The following is a 25857-nucleotide window of genomic DNA, read 5'->3' as shown; positions in this document are numbered from 1 at the left end:
ACCCACCCTCCCTGGGTCACAGCTGCAGACTCCGTGCAGCAGCACAGCTCTCTGAACACAGGAAGCTGACAGCTGCGCTCTGCTCATGTGACCGGAGTCTGCTGAGAAGGAGCCGGAGGAGGGGGCCGCGGGGGATCAGAGCTGCGACAGGTATGTATGACACCGGGGGACACCGGGGAACACCAGAAGGGGGGGTAGGGGGGGACCCGGCAGGGCCTGGGGAGCAGGTTTCTGTCGTATGTGTTATGGCACATACGACAGAAACCATAGGAACAGTGGAAATGCGGCCGGCGCGCTGCTGTGATCGCCGGTGCGCGCGGCCATCTTGGATTTTCGGGAGGGGGTTGGGGGTCGGGGGGGGCACTTTGGGGACACCGGGGGACCGGAGGGAACCGGGAAAAAGATTTATCTCCCATCTGGCATGTTTGATCATGCCAGATGGGAGATAAATCATTTTTTACCGGCGCGGTCATTTACTATAACTTGATGATCGGTATACGGTGTATACCGGTCATCAGGTGAGTGGGGACCGGAAAAACCGGCCCGAATCATGATCTCCAGGGTCTCAGCTACCCCCGGCAGCTGAGACCCCGGAAATTTTCTGACTCTGGGGGGCGCTAGACCCTTTTTTCCGACCGCCGTTAAAAAGCGGCGGATCGGAAAAAGTACCCTTATTTACCGCCGTTAAAAGGCGTATCGGCGGTCGTAAAGGGGTTAAGTGTACCCGGAGCCATAAAGAGATCCTCCGATATATCGAAGAGACATTGTATAAGAACATTTTTAATAGTGGGGTTCCAGGCACCGAGACCCCCACTGACAGCTTTAATGAAGACGGAGGCATGCTGCACAGCACTGGGCCCTTTCAGCTTCCATCTTCATCCTTCATTTGGGACTGCTAAAGCAATACAATAGTTGAATATTACACTCTATAATACATCTCACAGGACTTCTTCTGGAATAAGAAAAATAACCAAAGAAAATGTAATTATGGAATTATAAATACATTCTTAAATAACTTTATTTAGCAGACGACCCTATTTAATATCTTAGGAATATAGCACAATAGCGTAAAAATAACCGCTATCCTCTTACACTGACAGAAACCTGTCTGAGAATATTAATAGGACAGGTGAGTGTGAGCATGTGCAGTAAACAGCTCTATCCCACTTCTGCATGTATAGGAAGATATGCTCCAAGAGAATATTGAGATGTAATACTGGAGATACCAGGGGTACTGAGATAAGAAGAGGCTGCTCACACTGCTGTCCACCCTGTCTATTACTGCAGATACCAGGTGTGCTGAAGTAAGAAGAGGCTGCTTACTCTGCTATCCATCTTGTCTCTCTGATCTAATACTGCAGATACCAGGGGTGCTGAAGTAAGAAGAGGCTGCTTATTCTGCTATCCATCTTGTCTCTCTGATCTAATACTGCAGATACCAAGGGTGCTGAATTAAGAAGATGCTGCTAACAATGCTATCCACCCTGTCTATCTAATCTAATACTGGAGATATCAGGAGTGCTGAGGTAAGAAAAAGCTGCTCACACTGCTGTCCACCCTATTTATTACTGGAGACATTTGGACGGGAGTGCTGAGGTACGAATAGGCTGCTTACTCTGCTATCCATCTTGTCTATCTAATCTAATACTGGAGATACCAGAGGTGCTGAGGTAACAAGAGGCTGCTCACAATGCTATCCACCCTGTCTATCTAATCTAATACTGCAGATACTAGGAGTGCTGCTCACTCTGCTGTCCAACTTAACTATCTGATCTACTACTGAAGTGTTGTGAATGTCAGTTATGCTTTGGCTGCTGGGAGGCTCCCTCTTGTGGCCAGGAATGGTTTGGACATAGACCAGGTGTGTTGAACAATGGGCGTTTCCATTGCTAACTCTCTGCTTATTTAAATCCTGGTCTGATAGCAGGCTATGCCGGATGTCAGTTGTTCTTTGTTCACCAGCCTGCTTCATTCTGCTCCACACCACATCTACCCCAGATAAGTGCTTTGCTCTTTATTTGTTGTTTGGTTCTTTTACTCTTATCTGAGTTTGTCATTTGCTGTGGTTGTTTTCAGTTTATTTGCATGCAGGGATTTTCCCTCTCAGTTGCTTAGGTGGGAAACTCCCTGCAGTTTTGTTTGGAGTATAGCTCCTATAAGTCCATGTGTTTGTGGCTTTTTGCATTTGTAATGATTCTTGTTTTCTGTTCATTAGTATGACAAGAGCGCCTGGTATAGGACGGAGTTCAGATCGTGCGATCTGAGGGCCTTTTTGTACTATCAGGAATTTGGAATTTTGCAGGGTTTTTCTCTGGCCACCATCAGCCCCTTTCCCGTCCTTTCCTATTTTAGTCAGTGGGGGCCTCACCTTTTGCTAATCCTATCATCTATCTGTGTATTGTGTTTTCCTATATCACCGCAGTCTATGAATGTGGGGGGCTTGCTATTCTTTGTCTGTTTCTGAGGCAGAGAGTTGTTCATCTTTCTTTCCTTTAGGATAGCTAGTTCTCCGTCTGGGTTTCGCGGTGCACAGAATGTTAGTTCACCCCTCGGTTACTTCTAGTGTTGATGGTTAGTAAGGGAATGGCGGCCAGATTAGTTGCCAATGCTCTTGTCACCTTTTACCAATGAGTTATGGTGGTCTTCCATGGTTCCGGATCATAACACTGAAGATACTAGGGGTGCTGAGATAAGAAGAGACTGCTTCCACTGCAGTTCACCCCATCTGTTACTTTTAGATACCAGGAGTGCTGAGGTAAGAAAAGGCTGCACTCTCTGCTGTCCACCCTATCTATGTAATTTAGTATTGGAGATACCAGGAGCACTGAGGTAAGAAAAGGCTGCTCACTCTGCTATCCAATTTGTCTGTTTGATCTAATACTGAAGATATCAGGGAAGCTGAGATAAGAAGAGGCTGCTCATACTGCTGTTCACCGTGACCTTCTTATCTAATACTGTAGATACCAGCAGTGCTGTGGTAAGAAGAAGCTGCTCACACTGCTGCCCACCCTGTCTTTCCCATCTAATATTTGAGATGTAAGGTTTGCTGAGGAAAGAACAGACTGCTCACCTTGCTGTTTACCCTGTCTACCTAATCTAATACTGAAGATACCAGTGATGCTTAGGTAAAAAGAGGCTGCTCACACTGCTTTCCATCCTCTGTATATGAACTAATATAGGTGATAGCAGCAGGGATGCTGGGTTAAGAAGAAGCCATAAAATGCTTTATAGTTTTCCCCATAGACTATGCTTTCTTATCTTCAGATGTGGCTTTTTATCAAATACCAAAGCATGTTATTATAATAATTCCCTCAGCCTAAATTATTCATTAGGGAGGGAGGGAAATAATTATTATTAAATGTTCTGTGATTGGAAAGGAATATTTACCAGGCTGAAGGCATGAAGATGTCTTGTCACTTCATTTAAGAAGGGACAGGCGGTATAGTCTTCTTCTTTCCAGATTCCAGCCCGGTCACACTTACGCCAGGCTTTTCGCTCTCCTTCTGCATCGGAGTACAGCAATGAACCGATAGAAAATTGTTTGCAGGGATGTAATGCGGTCATACCAGCTATTGTTCTAGGCCATCTATGAGACACAAATAGTATCAATAAAAAGATTACTAAAGCATAGCAACAGAAAAATACAATCATATCATCTTAAGGCAGAATATACGTATCGGGGACCCCACACCTAAAATCAAAATAGGACCCCAATACTGTGCCAAGGTTTTCCACCCAAGATAACGTTAGAGCAATTTTATGTTCATCTGGTTTGTAAGAAAGTAGATACCCTGGAGAAAGGAGTCCTACACAAGTACTTGTCATCCGATTGTAGCGATAGCACCTAAACAGGTTCTTGCCACCTCGCAGTAGGGTAGGATTACATAGGTCGGTACCCAAAAGCCCCATAGCAGTTGCATTGTCTATCTTTATGGTACATACATTCTTCAAAAGAGTTTACTGCTTCATAGATGGTTCTTACAAAACCAAGAAAACCAAGCCTTCTGCCCCAGTAGCACACTTTTCTCATCCTGAAGTTAAAGCTGATAAGAGACTGAGGCATGTCACTCAACATGTCCATCAGTAATTTTATGCTACCTCCATGAAGACACAATGACTAGGACTAGAGATGAGCAATCATTGTGGATATTTGGGTTTGGCGGGATTGGACAGACTTTAAAAAAAACTTAGGTTAGTGAACCAAACTTGTCCTGAACAACAAACCTCATACAAGTCAATGGGGACCTGAATTTCTGTGCTGTAAAATGGACATAGGAGGGGCTAGGGGGCTGCAAAAGGAAGCAAAATGGGGAAAATAGCATTCCAATAATTCACGCCATATTTCCCCAAAGATCAGGCAGCAGATAATCTCTTTGGCTTGCTCATTAAACTATATGAATATTCACTACTTCCTATTAGCATCCTCTGTGCCAGCATGTGTGATTGGTTGCAGTCAGACTGCGATACACATCCCTCACCCTCTGTGACGGCACATGATTAGTTGCAGTCAGTCATCTGTATTAGTGTAAAAATAATTAAATAAATAAATAAAAAATTAAAAAATGACGTGCGCTTTCACTTTACTTTTTTTATAATAAGCTCAGCTAAAACAGACAGCTACAGGCTGCAACCTCTGCTTTACCTTGGCTAGTTATCAAATAAATGTCATGGGTTCCGCCCTATTTTTGATAGCCAGCCAAGGGAAAGCAGACAGCTGGGTGCTGATATTATTCAGGCTGAGAAGGTCCATGCTCACTTGGCCCTTCCCAGTCTAAAAATAGCAGCCCACAGCTTCCCCAGAAATGGTGTATCCATTTGATGGGCAAAATCTGGTGCTATACCTGGCTCTTCCCGATTGCCCTGATTCAATGGTAATCAGAGTAATAGTTAATGGGGTTAACGTCAGCCGTAAATTGACAGCTGACATCAAGCCCAGGAGTTAGTGTTAGGGCCAGGTGGACGGGCAGACCCAGGAGGTGGATCCACTGGGCCGAACACCTTAATGAAGGCAAGGGGTCCGGTAGCCGGAGCACTACGGGTAGCAGGACAGTCCGTGCAAAAGAGTGGAATGGAGACGTCCCTGGGACCACGGAGTCACTGATGGTAGTCCGGGTGACGGAGCTCAGGTTCGGAGGCCGAGATGTTGTCAGGCAGAGTCCGGAACCGATGGAGCGAGAGGACGGGTCACCACAGGGATCAGAGATGGTACGGACTGACGGGATGGCAGATAGTCAGCGTTCGGGGTTCGGGAATCGGCAGGACCGGATGGCGAGGCAGGAGCGGCTCTAGAAGAGAGATAGGTAAGTATATCACAGAGACACAAGGAGACCTGACTCCTAGGTTAGGAAACACGAAGAACAGGCCCCGCCCACTTGGACATTAAACCCCTTTATACCCTGTACCTGTGTGTTCAATTTCCTGTCAGTGGACGCTGGCCCTTTAAGAGAGGGTCAATGACCGCGCACGCGCCCTAATGCGCATGCACGAGGCCTGGGTGCCAGAAGCCAGGGCAGGGAGCGGTGTATAGGAAGCAGGGGAGCCGGCCTGGAGCAGGGCTGCCGACGGGCGCCGGGAGCGGGGACCGGGCCGCCTGGGGACAGCAGGTGATGGAGGCTGGAGACCGTGGAGCGGGGGATGTCTGACAGAGGAGCCGGGGAGCGAAGCAGGGAAGCCGGGGAGCGTGGCAGGTGAGCCGGGGAGCAGAGCAGGGGACCCGGAGAGCGTGACAGTACCCCCCCCCACGCCCCCCTCCCCGCAACCGGGACAGGAAGGCACATATCAGGGGAGTGCCCACATTCTCCCGGGGTTCCCAGGACCTATCCTCAGGACCATACCCTGCCCAGTCCACCAGGAAGAACTGTTGGCCCCGTACAGTTTTCATGGCCACAATATCCCTTACCGCATAGATGTCATCATCAGCGATAGGAGGAGGAGCCAAACTGGCAGCAGCGGAGAAGGGACCAAGGACAACCGGCTTGAGCAGGGAGACGTGGAAGGAGTTGGGTATCCTCATCGTGGCCGGGAGCTGCAGCTTGTAGGAGACCTCATTTACTCTGCAGAGGACTTTAAACGGCCCGATGTAGCGAGGACCCAGCTTGTATGAAGGTAGCTTCAATCGGACGTACTTGGAAGCAAGCCAGACGAGATCTCCTGGAGAGAAACACGGAGGATCCAAACGCCTCTTGTCTGCGTGTCTCTTCATCCGCAGGGAAGCACGTCCAAGAGACGCCTTGACAGAGTCCCAAATTGTTGCAAAGTCACGGGCTACAGCATCAGCAGCAGGGACATCCGAGGAAGAGGATACAGGTAATGGGACGGAAGGCTGAAGTCCGTAAACGACATGGAAGGGAGAGCTGGAGGAGGACTCACTGACGTGGTGGTTATGGGAGAATTCAGCCCAAGGAAGAAGCGTGGACCAGTCGTCATGATGGGCGTTGACGTAGTGACGTAAGAAGGAGGTCAAGATCTGATTGACTCGTTCCACTTGGCCATTGGACTGAGGATGGTAGGCTGAAGAAAAGTCCAGAGTCACTCCCAGATGTTTGCAGAGAGCCCTCCAGAAGCGGGAGGTGAACTGAGTTCCTCTGTCGGACACAATGTGTGATGGAAAGCCATGCAACCGGAAGATGTGCTGTATGTAAGCGTCAGCGAGTTCCTGGGCTGAGGGCAGTCCAGCCATAGGGACGAAATGAGCCATTTTGGAGAACCGATCCACCACGACCCATATGACTGTGTGTCCGGAGGACAGGGGCAAGTCCGTAATGAAGTCCATTGCAGTGTGTTGCCACGGAACTGAGGGTATAGGCAGAGGCAGAAGACGGCCATATGGCAGATGTTTGGGCGACTTGTTCCTGACACAAGAGGAGCAGGCTGAGACAAAAGAAGCGACGTCCGTACGAAGGGATGGCCACCAGTAATGACGTACAATCGTACTCCATGTTCTTTTCTGACCAGCATGGCCGGCTGTTTTCGAGGCATGGCCCCAGTGCAACACTTTTTGCCTGTCAGTCTCAGAGACATAGGTCTTCCCGGGCGGTATCTGGGCCAGGGTGACAGGGGCCACCGGAATGATTTTCCTAGGGCAGATGATGGGCTGGGATGTCTTCTCCTCCTGCTCCATGGGCATGAATGACCTGGACAAGGCATCTGCTCGTACATTCTTGTCCGCAGGTCGGAAATGGAGCTGGAAATCGAACCTGGCAAAGAACAAGGACCACCTGGCTTGCCGTGGGTTCAGTCGCTGAGCGGACCGCAGGTATTCCAGGTTCTTGTGGTCCGTGTAGATGATCACGGGGTACACTGCTCCCTCCAGAAGGTAGCGCCATTCCTCCAGGGCCAGTTTGACTGCCAATAGCTCTCGGTCACCGATGGTGTAGTTGCGTTCAGGCGCTGAGAAGCTATTGGAGAAAAAACCGCAAGTCACCATCTTCCCGGAGGAGGACTTCTGCATGAGCACTGCTCCGGCTCCCGAGGAGGAGGCATCCACCTCCAAGGTGAACTGTCGGTTTAACTCCGGACGGTGGAGCACAGGGGAGGAAGCAAATGCCCGCTTCAGAGAGCCAAACGCGGCGTCGGCCGCAGGTGACCAGTCCTTTGGATTAGCCCCCTTCTTGGTCAAGGCGGAGAGAGGTGCAGTCAGAGCCGAGAAGTGAGGGATGAACTGACGGTAATAGTTAGCGAATCCCAGAAAGCGTTGGATTGCCTTCAGTCCAGAAGGAGGGGGCCAGTTGAGAATGGAAGAGACCTTCTCCGGATCCATCTGCAGTCCGGTATCGGAGATTACGTAACCCAGGAAGGGAAGAGAAGACTGCTCGAAGACACACTTCTCGTACTTGGCGTACAGACGATTTTCCCTCAGTCTTCGTAGTACCAGCTGCACATTCTCTCTGTGGGTCTGGAGGTCCGGAGAAAAGACCAGGATGTCATCAAGATACACCACCACACAGATGTAGAGAAGGTCCCGGAACACGTCGTTCACCAATTCCTGAAAGACTGCTGGTGCGTTACACAGGCCGAAGGGCATCACACAGTATTCATAGTGCCCATCGCGAGTATTGAACGCGGTCTTCCATTCGTCCCCAGAGCGGATGCGGACCAGGTTGTAGGCACCCCGAAGATCCAACTTGGTAAACACACGCGCTCCTCTAAGCCGATCAAACAATTCGGGGATGAGCGGCAGGGGGTATTTATTTTTCACGGTGATTTGGTTCAATCCCCGGTAGTCAATGCATGGACGTAGGTCGCCCTCTTTCTTCTTAACGAAGAAGAAGCCTGCTCCAGCAGGAGAGGAGGATCTCCGAATGAATCCCCTTGCCAGGCTCTCTGTGATGTAAGTAGACATGGCCCTTGTTTCGGCAGGAGACAGCGGATATATCCGTCCTCGAGGTGGTGTAGTTCCCGGGAGCAGGTCGATGGCACAATTGTAAGGACGATGTGGCGGCAGTACCTCTGACTCCTTTTTATCAAAGACGTCCGCGAAGGACCAATAGGCCGAGGGCAGTCCCGGTAGGGACTCTGGAACCGGAGGTCGTCGGATAGGTTGAATAGTCTTCAGACAGTTCTCGTGGCAAGAGGAGCCCCATTGGGTGATTTCACCAGTACCCCAGCTGACTGAGGGTTTGTGTGTCCGTAACCATGGGAGTCCCAGCAGGATTTGATGGGACATGTGTGGGAGGACATAGAGAGCGATGTTCTCGGTGTGCAGGGCACCGATACGCAGTTCCACCGGCTTGGTGATCCACGAGATGGTGTCAGAGAGGGGTCTCCCATCCACAGAGGCAATCACTAGGGGTTTGTCGAGTGGAGTAACAGGCACCTGGTACTTGTCCACCGTGGCCTGCTGGATGAAATTGCCTGCTGCCCCGGAATCGAGGTACGCCTCGGCCGTGAACCGCGTCTCTCCAGTTGTCACCTGAACAGTCCACGTAACCGGGTCTGAGAGAATCCCAGCACCTAGGGTGGCCTCTCCTACCAACCCTAGGCTTTGGAGTTTCCCGGCCTCTCTGGACAGGAGCGTAGAAGGTGTGTGCCCTCTCCGCAGTAGAAGCAGAGACCCTTGGCGAGCCGATCTGCTCGGCGTTGTTCAGACTGCCGCAAACGGTCGATCTGCATGGGCTCGTGGACGGAGACACCAGATGACGTTGACTGAAGTACGGCGGGCTTCTGCGGAGGAGAGGAATGCCGTATCGGACGTCTCTCACGGGACACCTCTTTGGATCGTTCCTGAAAATGTAGATCCACTCGAGTCGTTAGGGCAATCAGGGCATCCAGGGTGGACGGCACGTCACGACCAGCCAGCTCATCTTTGATACGACCCGAGAGGCCTTCCCAGAAGGCGGCGGTTAGAGCCTCATTGTTCCACCCGAGTTCCGAAGCCAAGGTGCGAAAACGGATGGCATATTGACCCACCGTCAGAGTCCCCTGACGTAGCCGGAGGAGAGATGAGGCAGACGCGGAGGCGCGTCCGGGCTCGTCAAAGGTGCCACGAAATGCCTGCAGGAACTCCTGGATGTTGGTGGTCACCGGATCCTCCTTCTCCCACAAGGGGTTCATCCAGGCCAGCGCCTCACCCTCTAGATGGGACATCATGAACGCGACCTTGGCTTGGTCGGAGGCAAACAAGTGCGGCAGCTGCTTGAAATGGAGAGAGCACTGATTGATGAAACCCCTGCAGGTCTTGGGATCTCCAGCGTACCGGGGTGGTGAGGCCAAATGAAGTCTGGAAGCATCCGAGGAGGCTGCCACGGGAGCTGTGGCCGTGGATTGTACAGTGGAAGCTCGAGATGCCGAAGATGTGACCGACGCTTGCAGCGTGTTCAGGCGGGCGTCCACAGAAGACATGAAGTTCAGCATGCGGGTCTGGGTCTCACGCTGGCGTGTGAGTTCCTCCTGCAAGGCCGCTAGTGCTTGGGCGGGATCCATGGCCTGTTCTTACTGTTAGGGCCAGGTGGACGGGCAGACCCAGGAGGTGGATCCACTGGGCCGAACACCTTAATGAAGGCAAGGGGTCCGGTAGCCGGAGCACTACGGGTAGCAGGACAGTCCGTGCAAAAGAGTGGAATGGAGAAGTCCCTGGGACCACGGAGTCACTGATGGTAGTCCGGGTGACGGAGCTCAGGTTCGGAGGCCGAGATGTTGTCAGGCAGAGTCCGGAACCGATGGAGCGAGAGGATGGGTCACCACAGGGATCAGAGATGGTACGGACTGACGGGATGGCAGATAGTCAGCGTTCGGGGTTCGGGAATCGGCAGGACCGGATGGCGAGGCAGGAGCGGCTCTAGAAGAGAGATAGTTAAGTATATCACAGAGACACAAGGAGACCTGACTCCTAGCTTAGGAAACACAAAGAACAGGCCCCGCCCACTTGGACATTAAACCCCTTTATACCCTGTACCTGTGTGTTCAATTTCCTGTCAGTGGACGCTGGCCCTTTAAGAGAGGGTCAATGACCGCGCATGCGCCCTAATGCGCATGCGCGAGGCCCGGGTGCCAGAAGCCAGGGCAGGGAGCGGTGTATAGGAAGCAGGGGAGCCGGCCTGGAGCAGGGCTGCCGACGGGCGCCGGGAGCGGGGACCGGGCCGCCTGGGGACAGCAGGTGATGGAGGCTGGAGACCGTGGAGCGGGGGATGTCTGACAGAGGAGCCGGGGAGCGAAGCAGGGAAGCCGGGGAGCGTGGCAGGTGAGCCGGGGAGCAGAGCAGGGGACCCGGAGAGCGTGACAGTTAGTAATGGAGTGGCATCTATCAGATCCCCCTTTACTAACCTGGTAATTGAATGATTAAAAAAACACACCCAAGAAATAATACTTTACTTGAATAAAGACTCTACTACATGCCCTTGTTCACCAATATATTAAATAAAAAATCCTGTAAGTTCCGATGATAATCCAATTGGTAATGTAATGTCCCATGATGCCCATCGATTCCTGTGTTTGGTATGAACTTCCGAACTTTATAGTTTGGGTTCTCTCATCCCGAGCTAGGAACTATATATAGGTGTAGATAAAGGTATTCCTCATATTACTGGATGTTCAGGAATTTGGTTCCTGTACAGTTTATTTCCATTTCTCCTCTCCTTAGCATGTTTGTGCAAGTAGTTAGTGTTTGGTGAAATCAGTTTCCACAGTTAAAAATGATAATCTGTGGGTGATACAAATAATGGTACGCAACATTTTGCTATTCAGTAAAAGTTTCCCATTTCCATAGGCAAGCATGTATTTCTACTGTATTTGTTTGTCAGAATAACCTTTAGCACTAATGCCAGACAGACTGAAAACCGTCCTTTGTCTGCCTAGATTACATAATAAATTGCTTGGCAATGTGCACAAAAGATCAAATCTTTCAAGCAAAGATACGTACAAATGATGGATTGTAGAAATTATTTCTAGAACTTCCTAAAAAAAAGTTACAGTATTGAAATATTTTGAGAGGAGAAATAGATAGAACCTAAGAGAATGTCAAGTACGACCTAAAAAATCTCAGTTTATACCACACTTTTTTTTACAATCTGTGAAACTTGGAAAAACTAACAGTTGACCTTAAAGGGAATTTGTCATCACGGAAAATACAATTTACCTGCAATTATAGTGTCACGCTCCCCGGGTCCTTGGCTTCCCTCCCCGGGTCCTCTGCTCCGCTCCCCGGGTCCTCAGCCCCGCTCCCCGGCTCACCTGCCACGCTCCCCGCTCTCCAGCCTCCGGTCCCCGTCCTTCCCAGGCCCCCTGGTCCCCGATCGCGGCGCCCGACGGCTTCCCAGGCCCTGGCCGGCTCCCCTGCGTCCTCTTCTCAGCCTCCTTCCCTGGCTTCTGGCACCCGGGCTGCGCGCATGCGCATTAGGGCGCGCGCGCGGTCACTGACCCTTTCTTAAAGGGCCAGCGTCCATTAACAGGTAATGAGGCTAATCAGGTACAGGGTATAAAGGGGTGTATTGTCCAAGGGGGCGGGGCCTGATCTTCGTGTTCCCTAAGCTAGGAGTCAGGTCTCCTGGTGTTTCAGTGCATGTACTCACCTATCTCTCTTTGTAGAGCCGTGCTTGCCTCGCCATCCAGTCTGCCGTATCCTGAACCCCGAACGCTGTCCTTCTGCCATCCTGACAGTCCGCACCATCTCGGATCCCTGCGGTGACCCGTCATCTTGCTCCCAAGGTTCCGGACCCCGCCTGACATCATCTCGGCTTCCGAACCTGAGCTGCGTCACCCGGACTACCACCCATAACTCCGTGGTCCCAGGGACTTCTCCGCTATTCCCGTGTGCAAGGACTGTTCTGCTGTTTCTAGTGTTCCAGCTGCCGGACTCTTTCCTACCATCTAGGAGTTCGGTCCAGTGGATCCACCTCCTGGGCCTGCCCGTACACCTGGCCGTGACAGTAAGATCAGGCCATGGATCCCGCTGCAGCACTAGCGGCCTTGCAAGAGGAACTCCAACGCCAGCGTGAAGTCCAGACCCGCATGCTGAACTTCATGACTTCCGTGGACACCCGCCTGACCATGCTACAAGCGGCAGTCACGTCTACAACATCCCAAGCCGCCACTAGTCAAGCCACGTCCCCCGCTCCCGTGGCCGCTTCTTCGGATGCTTCCAGACTGCGTTTGGCCTCACCACCCCGGTACGCCGGAGATCCCAAGACTTGCAGGGGGTTTATAAACCAATGCTCCCTCCACTTCACGCAGCTGCCACATCTGTTTGCCTCCGACCAAGCCAAGGTCGCCTTCATCATGTCTCACCTGGAGGGCGAGGCACTGGCGTGGATGAACCCGTTGTGGGAGAAGGAGGACCCTATGACCAAGGATCTTCAAGAGTTCCTGCAGGCCTTCCGCAGCACCTTTGACGAGCCGGGACGCGCCTCTGCGTCTGCTTCATCCCTCCTCCGCTTACGTCAAGGAACACTGACGGTGGGCCAATACGCCATCCGTTTCCGCACGTTGGCTTCTGAACTCGGGTGGAATAATGAGGCCCTAACAGCCGCCTTCTGGGAAGGACTCTCGAGTCGCATCAAAGATGAGTTGGCGGGTCGTGACGTGCCCTCCACCCTAGATGCCCTGATTGCCCTAGCAACTCGAGTGGACATTCGTTTTCAGGAGCGCTCCAAAGAGCTGTCTCGGGAGAGACGTCCGGTACGACATTCCCCTCCTCCACAGAAGCCCTCCGTATCGCAGTCATCAACAGCTGGGATTCCCGTCCACGAGCCCATGCAGATCGACCGAGTACGGCAATCTGAACAACGTCGAGCAGAGCGGCTCGCCAAGGGCCTCTGCTTTTACTGCGGAGAGGACACTCACCTCCTACGCTCCTGTCCGGAAAGGCCGGGAAACTCCAAAGCCTAGGGTTGGTAGGAGAGGCCACCCTAGGTGCTGGGACTCTCTCAGACCCGGTTATGTGGACTGTGCAAGTGTCAACGGGAGAGACGCGCTTCACGGCTGAGGCATACCTCGACTCTGGAGCAGCAGGCAATTTCATCCAGCAGGCCACGGTGGACAAGTACCAGCTGCCTGTTACTCTACTCGAGAAGCCCCTAGTGATTGCCTCTGTGGATGGGAGACCCCTCTCTGATACCATCTCCTGGGTCACCAGACCGGTCGAACTGCGTATCGGTGCCCTGCACACCGAGAACATCACTCTCTACGTCCTTCCACACATGTCCCACCAGATCCTGCTGGGACTTCCCTGGTTGCGGACACACGAACCATCAGTCAGCTGGGGTACTGGCGAAATCACCCGATGGGGTTCTGCTTGTCATGAGAAGTGTCTGAAGTCCATACAACCTATCCGACGACCTCCGGTTCCAGAGAACCTACCGGAACTGCCCTCGGCCTATTGGTCCTTCGCAGACGTTTTTGACAAGAAGGAGTCTGAGGTACTTCCGCCACACCGTCCCTACGATTGTGCCATCGACCTGCTCCCAGGAACAACACCACCTCGAGGATGGATATATCCGTTGTCTCCGGCCGAAACCAGGGCCATGTCTACCTACATCACAGAGAGCCTGGCAAAAGGATTCATCCGGAGATCCTCCTCTCCTGCGGGAGCAGGCTTCTTCTTCGTGAAGAAGAAAGAGGGTGACCTACGCCCATGCATCGACTACCGGGGTCTAAATCAGATCACCGTCAAAAACAAGTACCCTCTGCCGCTCATCCCCGAATTGTTCGACCGGCTCAGAGGAGCCCGTGTGTTCACCAAGCTGGATCTTCGGGGTGCCTACAACCTAGTTCGTATCCGCTCTGGGGACGAATGGAAGACCGCGTTTAATACTCGCGATGGGCACTATGAATACTGCGTGATGCCCTTCGGCCTGTGTAACGCACCAGCAGTCTTCCAAGAATTGGTGAACGACATATTCCGGGACCTCCTCTACGTCTGTGTCGTAGTTTATCTGGATGACATCCTTATCTTCTCTCCGGACCTCCAGACCCATAGAGAGAACGTACAGCTGGTTCTGCAAAGACTGAGGGAGAATCGTCTTTACGCCAAATATGAGAAGTGCGTCTTTGAGCAGTCTTCTCTCCCTTTTCTGGGATACATCATCTCGGGCACTGGACTGCAGATGGATCCAAAGAAGGTCTCCTCCATACTCAACTGGCCTCCTCCTTCTGGACTGAAGGCAATCCAACGGTTCCTGGGATTCGCCAACTACTACCGCCAGTTTATCCCTCACTTCTCTGCCCTGACTGCTCCTCTCTCCGCTTTGACCAAAAAGGAGGCTAATCCAAAGGACTGGTCACCTGCGGCCGACGCCGCGTTTTGCTCCCTGAAGCGAGCATTTGCCTCCGCTCCTGTACTCCACCGTCCGGAGTTAAACCGCCAGTTCACCTTGGAAGTGGATGCCTCCTCCTCGGGGGCTGGAGCAGTGCTCATGCAGAAATCCTCCTCCGGCAAGATGGTGACTTGCGGTTTCTTCTCCAAGAGCTTCTCAGCGCCGGAACGTAATTACACCATCGGTGACCGAGAACTATTGGCGGTCAAACTGGCTCTGGAGGAGTGGCGCTACCTCCTGGAAGGAGCAGTGTACCCCGTGATTATCTACACGGACCACAAGAACCTGGAATACCTGCGGTCCGCTCAGCGACTGAACCCACGGCAAGCCAGGTGGTCCTTATTCTTTGCCAGGTTTGACTTCCAGCTCCATTTCAGACCCGCGGACAAGAATGTACGCGCTGATGCCTTGTCTAGGTCTTTCGTGCCCATGGAGCAGGAGGAAGAGACTACCCAACCTATCATCCCTCCTAGCAAGATTATTCCGGTGGCCCCTGTCACTCTGGCCCAGATACCGCCCGGGAAGACCTATGTCTCTGAGACTGACAGGCAAAAAGTGTTACACTGGGGTCATGCCTCCAAAACAGCCGGTCATGCAGGCCAGAAGAGAACATGGGGTGCGATTGTACGCCATTACTGGTGGCCATCCCTTCGCACGGACGTCACTGCTTATGTCTCTGCCTGCTCCTCTTGTGCCAGGAACAAGACGCCCAAACACCTGCCCTATGGCCGTCTTCTGCCTCTGCCTATACCCTCAGTTCCGTGGCAACACATAGCGATGGATTTTATTACGGACTTGCCATTATCCTCCGGACACACAGTCATATGGGTCGTGGTGGACCGGTTCTCCAAAATGGCTCACTTCGTCCCTATGGCCGGACTGCCCTCTGCTCAGGAACTCGCGGAAGCCTATATACATCACATCTTCCGCTTGCATGGCTTTCCATCCCACATCGTGTCCGACAGAGGAACTCAGTTCACCTCCCGCTTCTGGAGGGCGCTCTGCAAGCATCTGGGAGTGACTCTGGACTTTTCTTCTGCTTACCATCCTCAGTCTAATGGCCAAGTGGAGAGGGTCAATCAAATCTTGACATCCTTCTTACGTCACTATGTCAACGCCCATCACGACGACTGGTCCACGCTTCTGCCTTGGGCTGAATTCTCACATAACCACCATATCAGTGAGTCGTCCTCCAAATCTCCCTTCCATGTCGTTTACGGACTTCAGCCCTCCGTTCCATTGCCTATATCCCCTTCTTCGGATGTCCCTGCGGCTGATACTGTAGCCCGTGACTTCGCTACCATTTGGGACTCTGTCAAGGCGTCCCTTGGACGCGCTTCCCAGCGGATGAAGAAACACGCTGACAAGAGGCGTCTGGACCCTCCGTGTTTCTCTCCTGGTGACCTGGTCTGGCTTGCTTCCCAGTACATCCGATTGAAGATACCTTCCTACAAGCTGGGTCCTCGCTACATCGGGCCGTTTAAGGTCCTCAGCAAGATCAATGAGGTCTCCTACAAGCTACAGCTCCCGGCCACGATGAGGATTCCCAACTCTTTCCACGTCTCCCTGCTCAAGCCGGTCGTCCTTGGTCCCTTCTCCGCTGCTGCCTGTCCGGCTCCTCCACCTATTGCCGATGACGACATCTATGCGGTAAGGGATATCGTGGCCATGAAGACCGTTCGAGGTCGTCAGTTCTTCCTGGTGGACTGGGAGGGGTATGGTCCTGAGGATAGGTCCTGGGAGCCCAGGGAGAACGTGGGCACTCCTCTGATCCGTGCCTTCATGTCCCGGTTGCGGGGAGGGGGGCGTGGGGGGGGGGTACTGTCACGCTCCCCGGGTCCTTGGCTTCCCTCCCCGGGTCCTCTGCTCCGCTCCCCGGGTCCTCAGCCCCGCTCCCCGGCTCACCTGCCACGCTCCCCGCTCTCCAGCCTCCGGTCCCCGTCCTTCCCAGGCCCCCTGGTCCCCGATCGCGGCGCCCGACGGCTTCCCAGGCCCTGGCCGGCTCCCCTGCGTCCTCTTCTCAGCCTCCTTCCCTGGCTTCTGGCACCCGGGCTGCGCGCATGCGCATTAGGGCGCGCGCGCGGTCACTGACCCTTTCTTAAAGGGCCAGCGTCCATTAACAGGTAATGAGGCTAATCAGGTACAGGGTATAAAGGGGTGTATTGTCCAAGGGGGCGGGGCCTGATCTTCGTGTTCCCTAAGCTAGGAGTCAGGTCTCCTGGTGTTTCAGTGCATGTACTCACCTATCTCTCTTTGTAGAGCCGTGCTTGCCTCGCCATCCAGTCTGCCGTATCCTGAACCCCGAACGCTGTCCTTCTGCCATCCTGACAGTCCGCACCATCTCGGATCCCTGCGGTGACCCGTCATCTTGCTCCCAAGGTTCCGGACCCCGCCTGACATCATCTCGGCTTCCGAACCTGAGCTGCGTCACCCGGACTACCACCCATAACTCCGTGGTCCCAGGGACTTCTCCGCTATTCCCGTGTGCAAGGACTGTTCTGCTGTTTCTAGTGTTCCAGCTGCCGGACTCTTTCCTACCATCTAGGAGTTCGGTCCAGTGGATCCACCTCCTGGGCCTGCCCGTACACCTGGCCGTGACATATAGGGTTAATCCTTATTAAGCCCGGGCACTTTACTTAAAGTACAGCTACTGGGTGAAAATGAACTTATTTCTTTATGGAGCCGTTGGCTTTATAGGGAATTTGTCACCACATTTGGCCCTTATATACAGCATTCTAGAATACTATATATAAGAGCCCAGGCCACTCTGTATAGTGTAGAAATCACTTTATAATAGTCACCTAAGGGGTAGTGTAGACTAGTCGGATGAGTAACTCCGTTCTCCGGTACCGGCGCCTCTTCTTTCGGCCTCTTTGTCTTTCTTCTTCTGAAACCGGGGTGCATGACCCATCCTACGTCATCCACATAGGCCGGCATTGAGGTCCTGCGCAGGCGACTTTGATCTGCCCTGAGCAGGGGAGGTCAAAGTATTGTAGTGCTCCTGCACGGGACCCCAATGCCGGTCAGTGTGGATAATGTAGGATGCGTCGTGCACCCAGGCTTCAGAAGAAGGAGGACAAAGAAGGCCAAAAGAGGAGACGCCGGTACCGGAGAACGGAGACACTCATCCGACCAGTCTGCACTGCACCGCACCTTAGGTGAGTATTATAAAGTGATTTTTACGTTCTACACAGCGGCCTGGGCTCTTATATACACAATATTCTGGAATGCTGTACATGAGCCCAATAGTGGTGGCCGCAGCTTATAGTCGCTAAGTTTGGTGACAAGTTTCCCTTTAAGTCATGGAGTTGTGCACAGATTGGCATCTCACTTTACACATATATCCTGCATAGCAAGCTGTCAAACAAAGTGCCAAGGCATACTTAGGGCCAATGTTCACAACATAGCGACTGATGTGGCGAGTGGTGACTGTGGCTACTCTGGGAACACCCCTATGTATGAAAGTTAGTGACTCCTGGAGGCAATAGGGTAATTTTTTCCCACTGGCTGCACTTTCTGTAGGGAGATCAGGTAGTAGTGTAACAAAGACAACTAGGAAATATGGATATCATAGAAGACAGAACCCACGTAGAACTCTCAAATAAGTTATGAAACAGAGGCTTTTCTTTTGGCCTACTTTTCTTGGTCATATATTACAAGTCTGCCCATTCTTTTGGGAAAGGATTTTGTGTGGGCATTCTGAGCTTAAGCAATCAAAAAGTACAAATTGACCTGTGTTTGACAAGGGAATAGTGCAGTGAGATCACAAAAGTAATGCAGCGCTCTTGAACATTGGTGCTAATTTTGATGGTTATGAAAGAAGTTCAAAAGAAAAAAAAAATAGTTACATTAACCCCTTCAGCCCCCGGGCACTTTCCGTTTTTGCGTTTTTGTTTTTTGCTCCTTTTCTTCCAAGAGCCGTAACTTTTTTATTATTCCGTCAATCTTGCCATATGAGGGCTTGTTTTTTGCGGGACGAGTTGTACTTTTAAATGAAATCATAAGTTTTACCATATAGTGTACTGGAAAACGGCAAAAAAATTCCAAGTGCGGAAAAATTGCAAAAAAAGTGGGATCGTACAATAGTTTTTGGGATATTTTATTCACGGTGTTCACTATATGGTAAAACTGATGTGTGGGTGTGATGCCTCAGGTCGGTGCGAGTTTGTAGACACCAAACATGTATAGGTTTACTTGTATCTAAGGGGTTAAAAAAAATTCACAAGTTTGTCCAATAAAAGTGGCGCACGTTTTGCGCCATTTTCCGAAACACGTAGAGTTCTTATTTTTTGGGATCTATGGCTCAGTGATGGCTTATTTTTTGCGTCTCGAGCTGACGTTTATAATGGTACCATTTTTGCGCAGATGCTACGTTTTGATCGCCTGTTATTGCATTTTGCGCAAAACTTGCGGCGACCAAAAAACGTAATTTTGGCGTTTGGAATTTTTTTGCCACTACGCCGTTTACCAATCAGAATAATTGATTTTATATTTTGATAGATCGGGCATTTCTGAACGCGGCGATACCAAATATGTGTATATTTATTTATTTTTTAACCCTTTAATTTTCAATGGGGGGAAAGGGGGGTGATTTGAACTTTTAGGTTTTTTTTTTTTTTTTTTATTTTTTAAAACTTTTTTTTTTACTTTTTTTTTTATTTTACTAGTCCCCCTAGGGGGCTATAGCAATCAGCAATCCCATCGCTGATCGCTATCTGCTGATCACAGCAATACCGCTGTAATCAGCAGATTCACTCACTTTGGTTTTCCCTCTGCTCTCGGCCGAGGGAAAATGAAAGTGAAAGATCATAGCAGCAGGCGTCATCACATGACCCTGTGCTACGATGGCAACCACCGATAGTCACGTGATAACACACGTGACTTCCGGTGGGGGCGGCGGTAAGTAACAAACATGGCCGCGCGCATTTAAATCTTGCTGCCAGACTTTGTCAGCAAGATTTAAGGGGTTAATGGCCGCGGGTGGAAGCGATTCCACCCGCGGCTAGCAGGCACACATGTCAGCTGTTGAAAACAGCTGATATGTGTGCCGATCCACGCCGCCTGCCCGCGGCAGGGGGCGGGGCTTAACGGGACACGATCCTGGATAGATCCGTCCAAGGTCGTGAAGGGGTTAAAGACTATCCGGCTTTACTTACAAGTGGTGAGTAACACTTTGATAACATAGTTGGTTGGCTTATACCCTAAGTGATGTTTCATTAGGTTTTTGACTAAATGATACTTGTAAAAATTCTTAAAGGAAATCTGTCAGAAAGTTTTTGCTATGTAATATATGTAATGTAAGAAAGCATACTGTAGGGGTTAACACACAGATTTCAGGGATGGGTCTCTTATCACACTGTGTGCAGTTATTTACCTATATTATTTGCTTTAGCTTCAGGAGATTATCATTGATGGACTAGGTGAGCTAGAAGTTAGCTAGTCCGGCATGCCCCCTTCTGTGATTAGCAGCTCTCTGTCTATAGACCTTGTACATAGCGAGCCTGGTATGGTCAGGGGCAGCTTTCTCTGCCTTGCTATATGCTAAATCTAAGAACTCTGATTGTGTCAAAACTGCTGCACCCAGTAAAGTAAGTGATACATTGTAGGATTCAGGGTCTCTTTGCTTACATCATGCTGCTCTCAGATGAGGTAGCAAAAACCTGCTGACAAATTCTCTTTAAGCCTAGATAGCAATGTGAGCAATGTGATTATCTAGATAGACCAGTGAACTATGTGAAGGTTTTTTTGGTATATGACTAAACATGAGCGAACCCAAGGTTCGTTGCTCGGTGTTCGTACTAAACACAAACTTAACAAAAAAAAAAAGAGTTCAGGTTTGTAGTTCGGATGCTTTACGAATGCTGACCACTCACGCGAGCATCGCTCAGCCCTTTGTGAGCCACTTGCAGTGTTTGATTGGCTCACACTAGGGGTAAGAACACCATGATCGGATGTAGTGTGCACCAAAAAAAATAAAAAAGGATGAAAAACCACACCCATCCTCCCCCGTAAGTGATCTGTTTATCACACATTTTATTTTAAAAATTATGTAAATAAATAATTAAAAAAACCAAACTCAGGTCCCCCCTCAGTTTTGATAACAGGCCAAGACGTAAAGCAGGCACCTGGGGGCTGGTTTTATCAGTATAGGAAGAGCCATTGATATTTGGCACCTCCCAGCCTAAAAATAGAAGCCTCCCAGCTGCTCCAGAATTGTTACATCCAAACGATTTGTAAAATTTCTTTATACTTTTTATTCTGCTGGTAATACATATACATTAAATTTTTCAGTCATTTTTTTTTTTTTTCATTTCTTCTATTTTGAACTTGCTTCTAAATGACATAGTCTAACTCAAGTGATAGTTTCTTGCAACTGGTCATCACATCATTTTCTTCTTTACCTTTCATCTCCTCAGGGCAAAATTGTATTTCTTAAGAAATAGTTCTTCTCTACTATGTCTACCATAAGATAAATAGCATAGTTTTTTCTGCTTATATGTGGCTCATGACAAATCACAAAATACCATAGCCTGGAAAATTGTTGTCTTTACTTGTATAAAAACATTTAGAAACTACATAAACATAAGTTAAAGAACAAACTCATAGTGATAGATTGGTCACAGGTAGTGTTGAGCGGACCCGGATCCGCAAACTCCGGATCCGGACGGTTTGAGAGCCCAATTCGAGTCCGACCAGTACCCGGGATTCGGGGTGCACGATCCGGATCCCTTTTTCTCTCTCTCTCTCTCTCTCTCGTCCCGTATCCGGCTCCCCATTGATTTACATTGACACGGATTCCGGATCAGATCTGGACTTCTGCGGCAACCCGATCCGGATCTGCCGGACCCGGATTATAACTGATCCGCTCAACTCTAGTCACAGGGTATTCACAGATAGCAGCTGTACTTTAAGAATGCACCTGGCAAGTGGTAAATTTCCCTGCTGCACCTCCGCAGGACAAATGAAGCATTACATGGTGACCATCACAATCATTTGGTTCATGTGCAACATGTGGAAGAGCCAGGATCAGCAAAGATGGTGTGACGAACTACCACTAGGTGTCACCAGATGCAACTAGTGGCGGGAAAGTCAAACAAACTATAGGTCAGGAGACAGGAGGTCACGTATGGAATGCAGGGATGATGCAAAGTGGAGGTCACAGCACAAGCCGATGGTCATAAACCAGGAATTCACATAAAGTAAAATGGGGGAAGCGGAGCCAAGGTCAGGGGACAAGCCAGAGATCAGAAGCCCGGCAGTCACATATGGTACACTGGGGAAAAGCGGAGACGAGGTCAGGGTACAAGCCAGAGGTCAGAAGCCGGGGAACAACATAAGAGTCAGGGACACAGGTGGAGAGGGGTAACAACAGGTTTGGGGTAGGAGGACAAGATCAAAGCACAAAAGGGAGCCAGAACACTTACTTCAGGCAGGAACTATGACTGGCGGTGTTCCGGGTGAGGTTGCTCCCTAATGAAGCAGAGCAATCACCTGGAAGAGGCGCCTGGAGAGAAGCCCCTCCCAACACCAGCGCAATAACCGAGGATGGGAAAGCACCCGTCCACCGGCGCAAAATACAAAGCAGCACACTGGCTCTGCTGGAGAGCAGAGCACCATGGATCAGAACAATTACAGATGGACAATCTTTGTAAATGCAACCTAATCTGGCTAGAAAATCAAGGTCTCACGTCTATTAATTTATAATTTATTAATAGGATATTTCATGTTGGATTTATAAAACTGAATAACCCAATATTGTAACTTGAAGCTCATGAGCCTAAATGCAAAAACTTGTCCCAAGTGTCAATTTTTTATACTAGTGTTCTCCTAAAGCAACAGTGGAAACTTTGGTCAAAATATTTATTTGTTGATTTCAAGAGGCAATTTCACTTTTTCATGTATAATTCTACTTATCTAACAATAGCAACACAGGAACTCTACTGTCAAAACAATTTGATCTCTACTTCTGAAATGGATGGAAGACTTTGTTTTGCCACCCGCTATCTTCTTGTCTTTGTGTTTGACATAACATAAAAAAAACTGGAGACCTCTTCAATAAGAGATTATTACCTTGCAGATGCATCACGGTAAGAAAGCCTTAGAAACAAATAATATATTTAAAGGGTTTAAAGTCTTCTAGCCATATTCAATGTGTTCCTTTTAAGTGCAGAATAATCTACAGACTCAGTCCCGATTTTTGATAAGTATACTTTAAAATATATTTTCTTCAACTTTTCTGGAAATGGATCGATAAAAGTTGAAACATCTTTTTAAATTTACACCCAATGACAAATGGCCTGTGGCATTAGTTTGAAGCTGAATTAAAAAATTGAAAAAAACTGCTAAAAATATCTGAGCTACTGAAAAAAAATAACATTGTGTATATTTACTAAAAGGTTTTGTATTTCAGAATCTTTAAAATGAAAAATAGAACCCATAAAAACATTCATACATATAAAAACCCACAGTTTCTGATACAAGTGTACAGTGTATAGGATAGCCTTCACTCCAATGCTTGTGTAAGATTCTTCATTATGATTTTGAGGAGCTACAGTAGAACTGTGGGGGGCAGTTCCTATAAAGGACTAAACCTTGTAGAGACAAGCTCCCTTCCGCTCTCTGTCAACTTGGACTGTACCAAACACCCTGCAGTTTGTGTGTGTTGGTTTAGGTAGGGGCAGTGATATATAAGAGCAGAGAGCAGGAGTGCACAAAAGGAGATAAAATCGGAAAGTGGAGGGGATCCAGAAGTTTCCCGGTGGCGAGAGTTGGGTAAGAAGCTGGATCATTCCCGGAGAAATCGCCCCAATCTGTGGCCTAGAGAGAGAGAGAGAGTGGTGCCCGATTCTGAGATGATCGATGAGCAGGACCACAAGAGAAAACCAGGGTCCACAAAGCTGAGCCGAAGCCGTTTGGTCTGAGCTCCTGCAGGACAAAGAGATAGAGAGAGACGCAACCCAGTGGAACCAGTGACCCCCTCAGCCCTGAGAGAACAGAAACCGTCGCCTTAATGGGGAGTACACAGCATCAAGTTAACGCAGCTACCTCGGGACCAAGCCAAAGCTAACAAACTTTCCCCCTATCGTGATACCATGGGTGGAATACCAGTCTTCTCCTTACATTAGGGCTTAGTGCAGGCCTCAGTAATCAGTGTGCAGTAGCAGCATGGCCCAGTTCGCGGAGGCCAGTCAGGATTTCGAATAGAGTAGCCTATAATAATTGTCTTCATAATGTAATAGCTGGAGTGCCACTTGTTGGATGCACCCCAGCTAACCGTTTGTGTGCCTGTTACCACTGTTGCAATATACAGATTGTTGATTTTATTTCTCCGGCCTAATACCTCCTATCCATCAAAAAAGCCGGTATTTTTTTTTGCATTTTCATCTATTGTACCATATTTGAGTCCTACTTATTGGGGCATCTCTGGCACTGCTCCAGAACCATTCTTTTTTAGAACAACTGCTTTGGTTCATTGATTTAATGTAGGATTCATAATTTCATGAGACACAGCACATAGTCAGATGTCCGTCCTGACATTTTGTTTAAAGTTTGCTGGAATAATTCTCATTTCTATGATGGAAAGTGTCTTGGTCCAAATGCAGCAAAGCTGGACTAAGCCATGACACTACCACAGCGTATTTCAAAGTTGGTGTGAGATTATTTCTCTATAGTGCAGTGTTTTTATTTGTCCCAAGATATTGTTTTTTATTTAAACCAAAAGCTCTAAACTGGTCTGAAAGTCCACAAAATATTCTTTCATTAGCCTTCTGGCTTGTCCAGGTGACCTTTAGCAAACTGCAGGACAACAATCTTTTTTTGGAGACCAATGGCTTTCTCCTTGAAGTCCTTTCATGTACAACATTGTTGTTCAATGTCCTGCTGATAGTGGACTCATGAACATTTATAGTACTGTTAATGTCGGCCATAAATTTACTTTGATGCAATCTAGTCATGCATCCCTCTTAAACTGTCTGCAGTCCAAATTATGAGTCACTCGTGGTAGCATGCATACCACTCTCTTCCACCCACACCAGAGACGTACTCAGATATGAATAGAATGTAAGACTGATTTTAATACGGAAGTTGTACAAATATTTAAATGGAATTATTGGCTAGGTGCCAAGAATACGTAACACGTCTCCCATTGGATAAAGTAGAACAGCTTATTCTTCTGTGATATACAATATACTGTAATGTCCTTGCTTCCTTATTTATATTAAGCAATGTCAGCATGATTCACTTGTCACAAGACTCTGTCTGTCTGAGTCTTATGCCAGGAGATATATGTGTGGTACAGTTCAAACACCATCTTAAATCCTGGTTTTTGGATATCTTCATATATACTCCTAATAGTTCATAATCTTGTCCTTAACAGTACTGTGTCTTTACAAAAATAAGACACTGTTTTATACTTTTTTTGGACTGAAAAAAGCGCGCTAGGGCTTATTTTCAGGTAGGGCTTATTGTTGGAGAAACATGGTTGGAGTAAGTATACTCCCTTCCCCACCAAAAAAAATTAGACCCTCTTTCTCTGGAGAATCATACTTAGGCTAGGTTCACACACTGCATTTTTTTGACGCTGCGTTTTTGTGCGTTTTTTGCCGCAAAATGCACCCGCGGCAAAAACCGCGGCAAAAAACGCACGCATTTTTGCTCACTGCGTCTTTATGCGTTTTTTATCAGTGAACAAAAAAAAAAGGTCTGATGTCATTTCTTTCTTCAATATGTTCTTCATTCTCCACTAGTGTATGCAGGAGAGCAGACAGCTGTAGAACTACAAGGTTCAGCATACTCCATTCAATAGTGTATGCAGGAGAGCAGACAGCAGCTGCAGAACTACAAGGCTCAGCATGCTCCATCCAGGACTGTATGCTGGAGGGATAGTCAGGGGGAGCAGACCTACAAGGCTCAGCATCCACCATCCAATAGTGTATGCAGGAGAGCAGACAGCATCTGTCGAACTACAAGGCTCAGCATTCTCCATCCAATAGTGTATGCAGTAGAGCAGACAGCAGCTGTCGAACTACAAGGCTCAGCATCCTCCTTCCAGGACTGTATGCAGGATTTCTTTGCCACCTCAAACAAAAAAAATGACGTGGGCTTCGCCATA

At 49.3% G+C, this 25857-nt stretch overlaps 1 protein-coding gene across 2 annotated transcripts in view; it reads right to left on the bottom strand.

The window, feature by feature from the left end:
* ADGRA1 (adhesion G protein-coupled receptor A1) overlaps window positions 1–25857 on the bottom strand; it is a 1087584-nt gene that overhangs the window by 747938 nt on the left and 313789 nt on the right. For both annotated transcript variants that reach the window (XM_075348547.1, XM_075348548.1), the window contains exon 9: window positions 3388–3586. In XM_075348547.1, the coding sequence (XP_075204662.1) occupies window positions 3388–3586 (199 nt within the window). The remainder of the gene's footprint in view (window positions 1–3387; window positions 3587–25857) is intronic.

This window comes from Anomaloglossus baeobatrachus, chromosome 5, assembly GCF_048569485.1.
Source record: "Anomaloglossus baeobatrachus isolate aAnoBae1 chromosome 5, aAnoBae1.hap1, whole genome shotgun sequence".
In the NCBI taxonomy this organism is placed as follows: domain Eukaryota; kingdom Metazoa; phylum Chordata; class Amphibia; order Anura; family Aromobatidae; genus Anomaloglossus; species Anomaloglossus baeobatrachus.
This window is presented reverse-complemented; position numbering and strand designations above follow the sequence as displayed.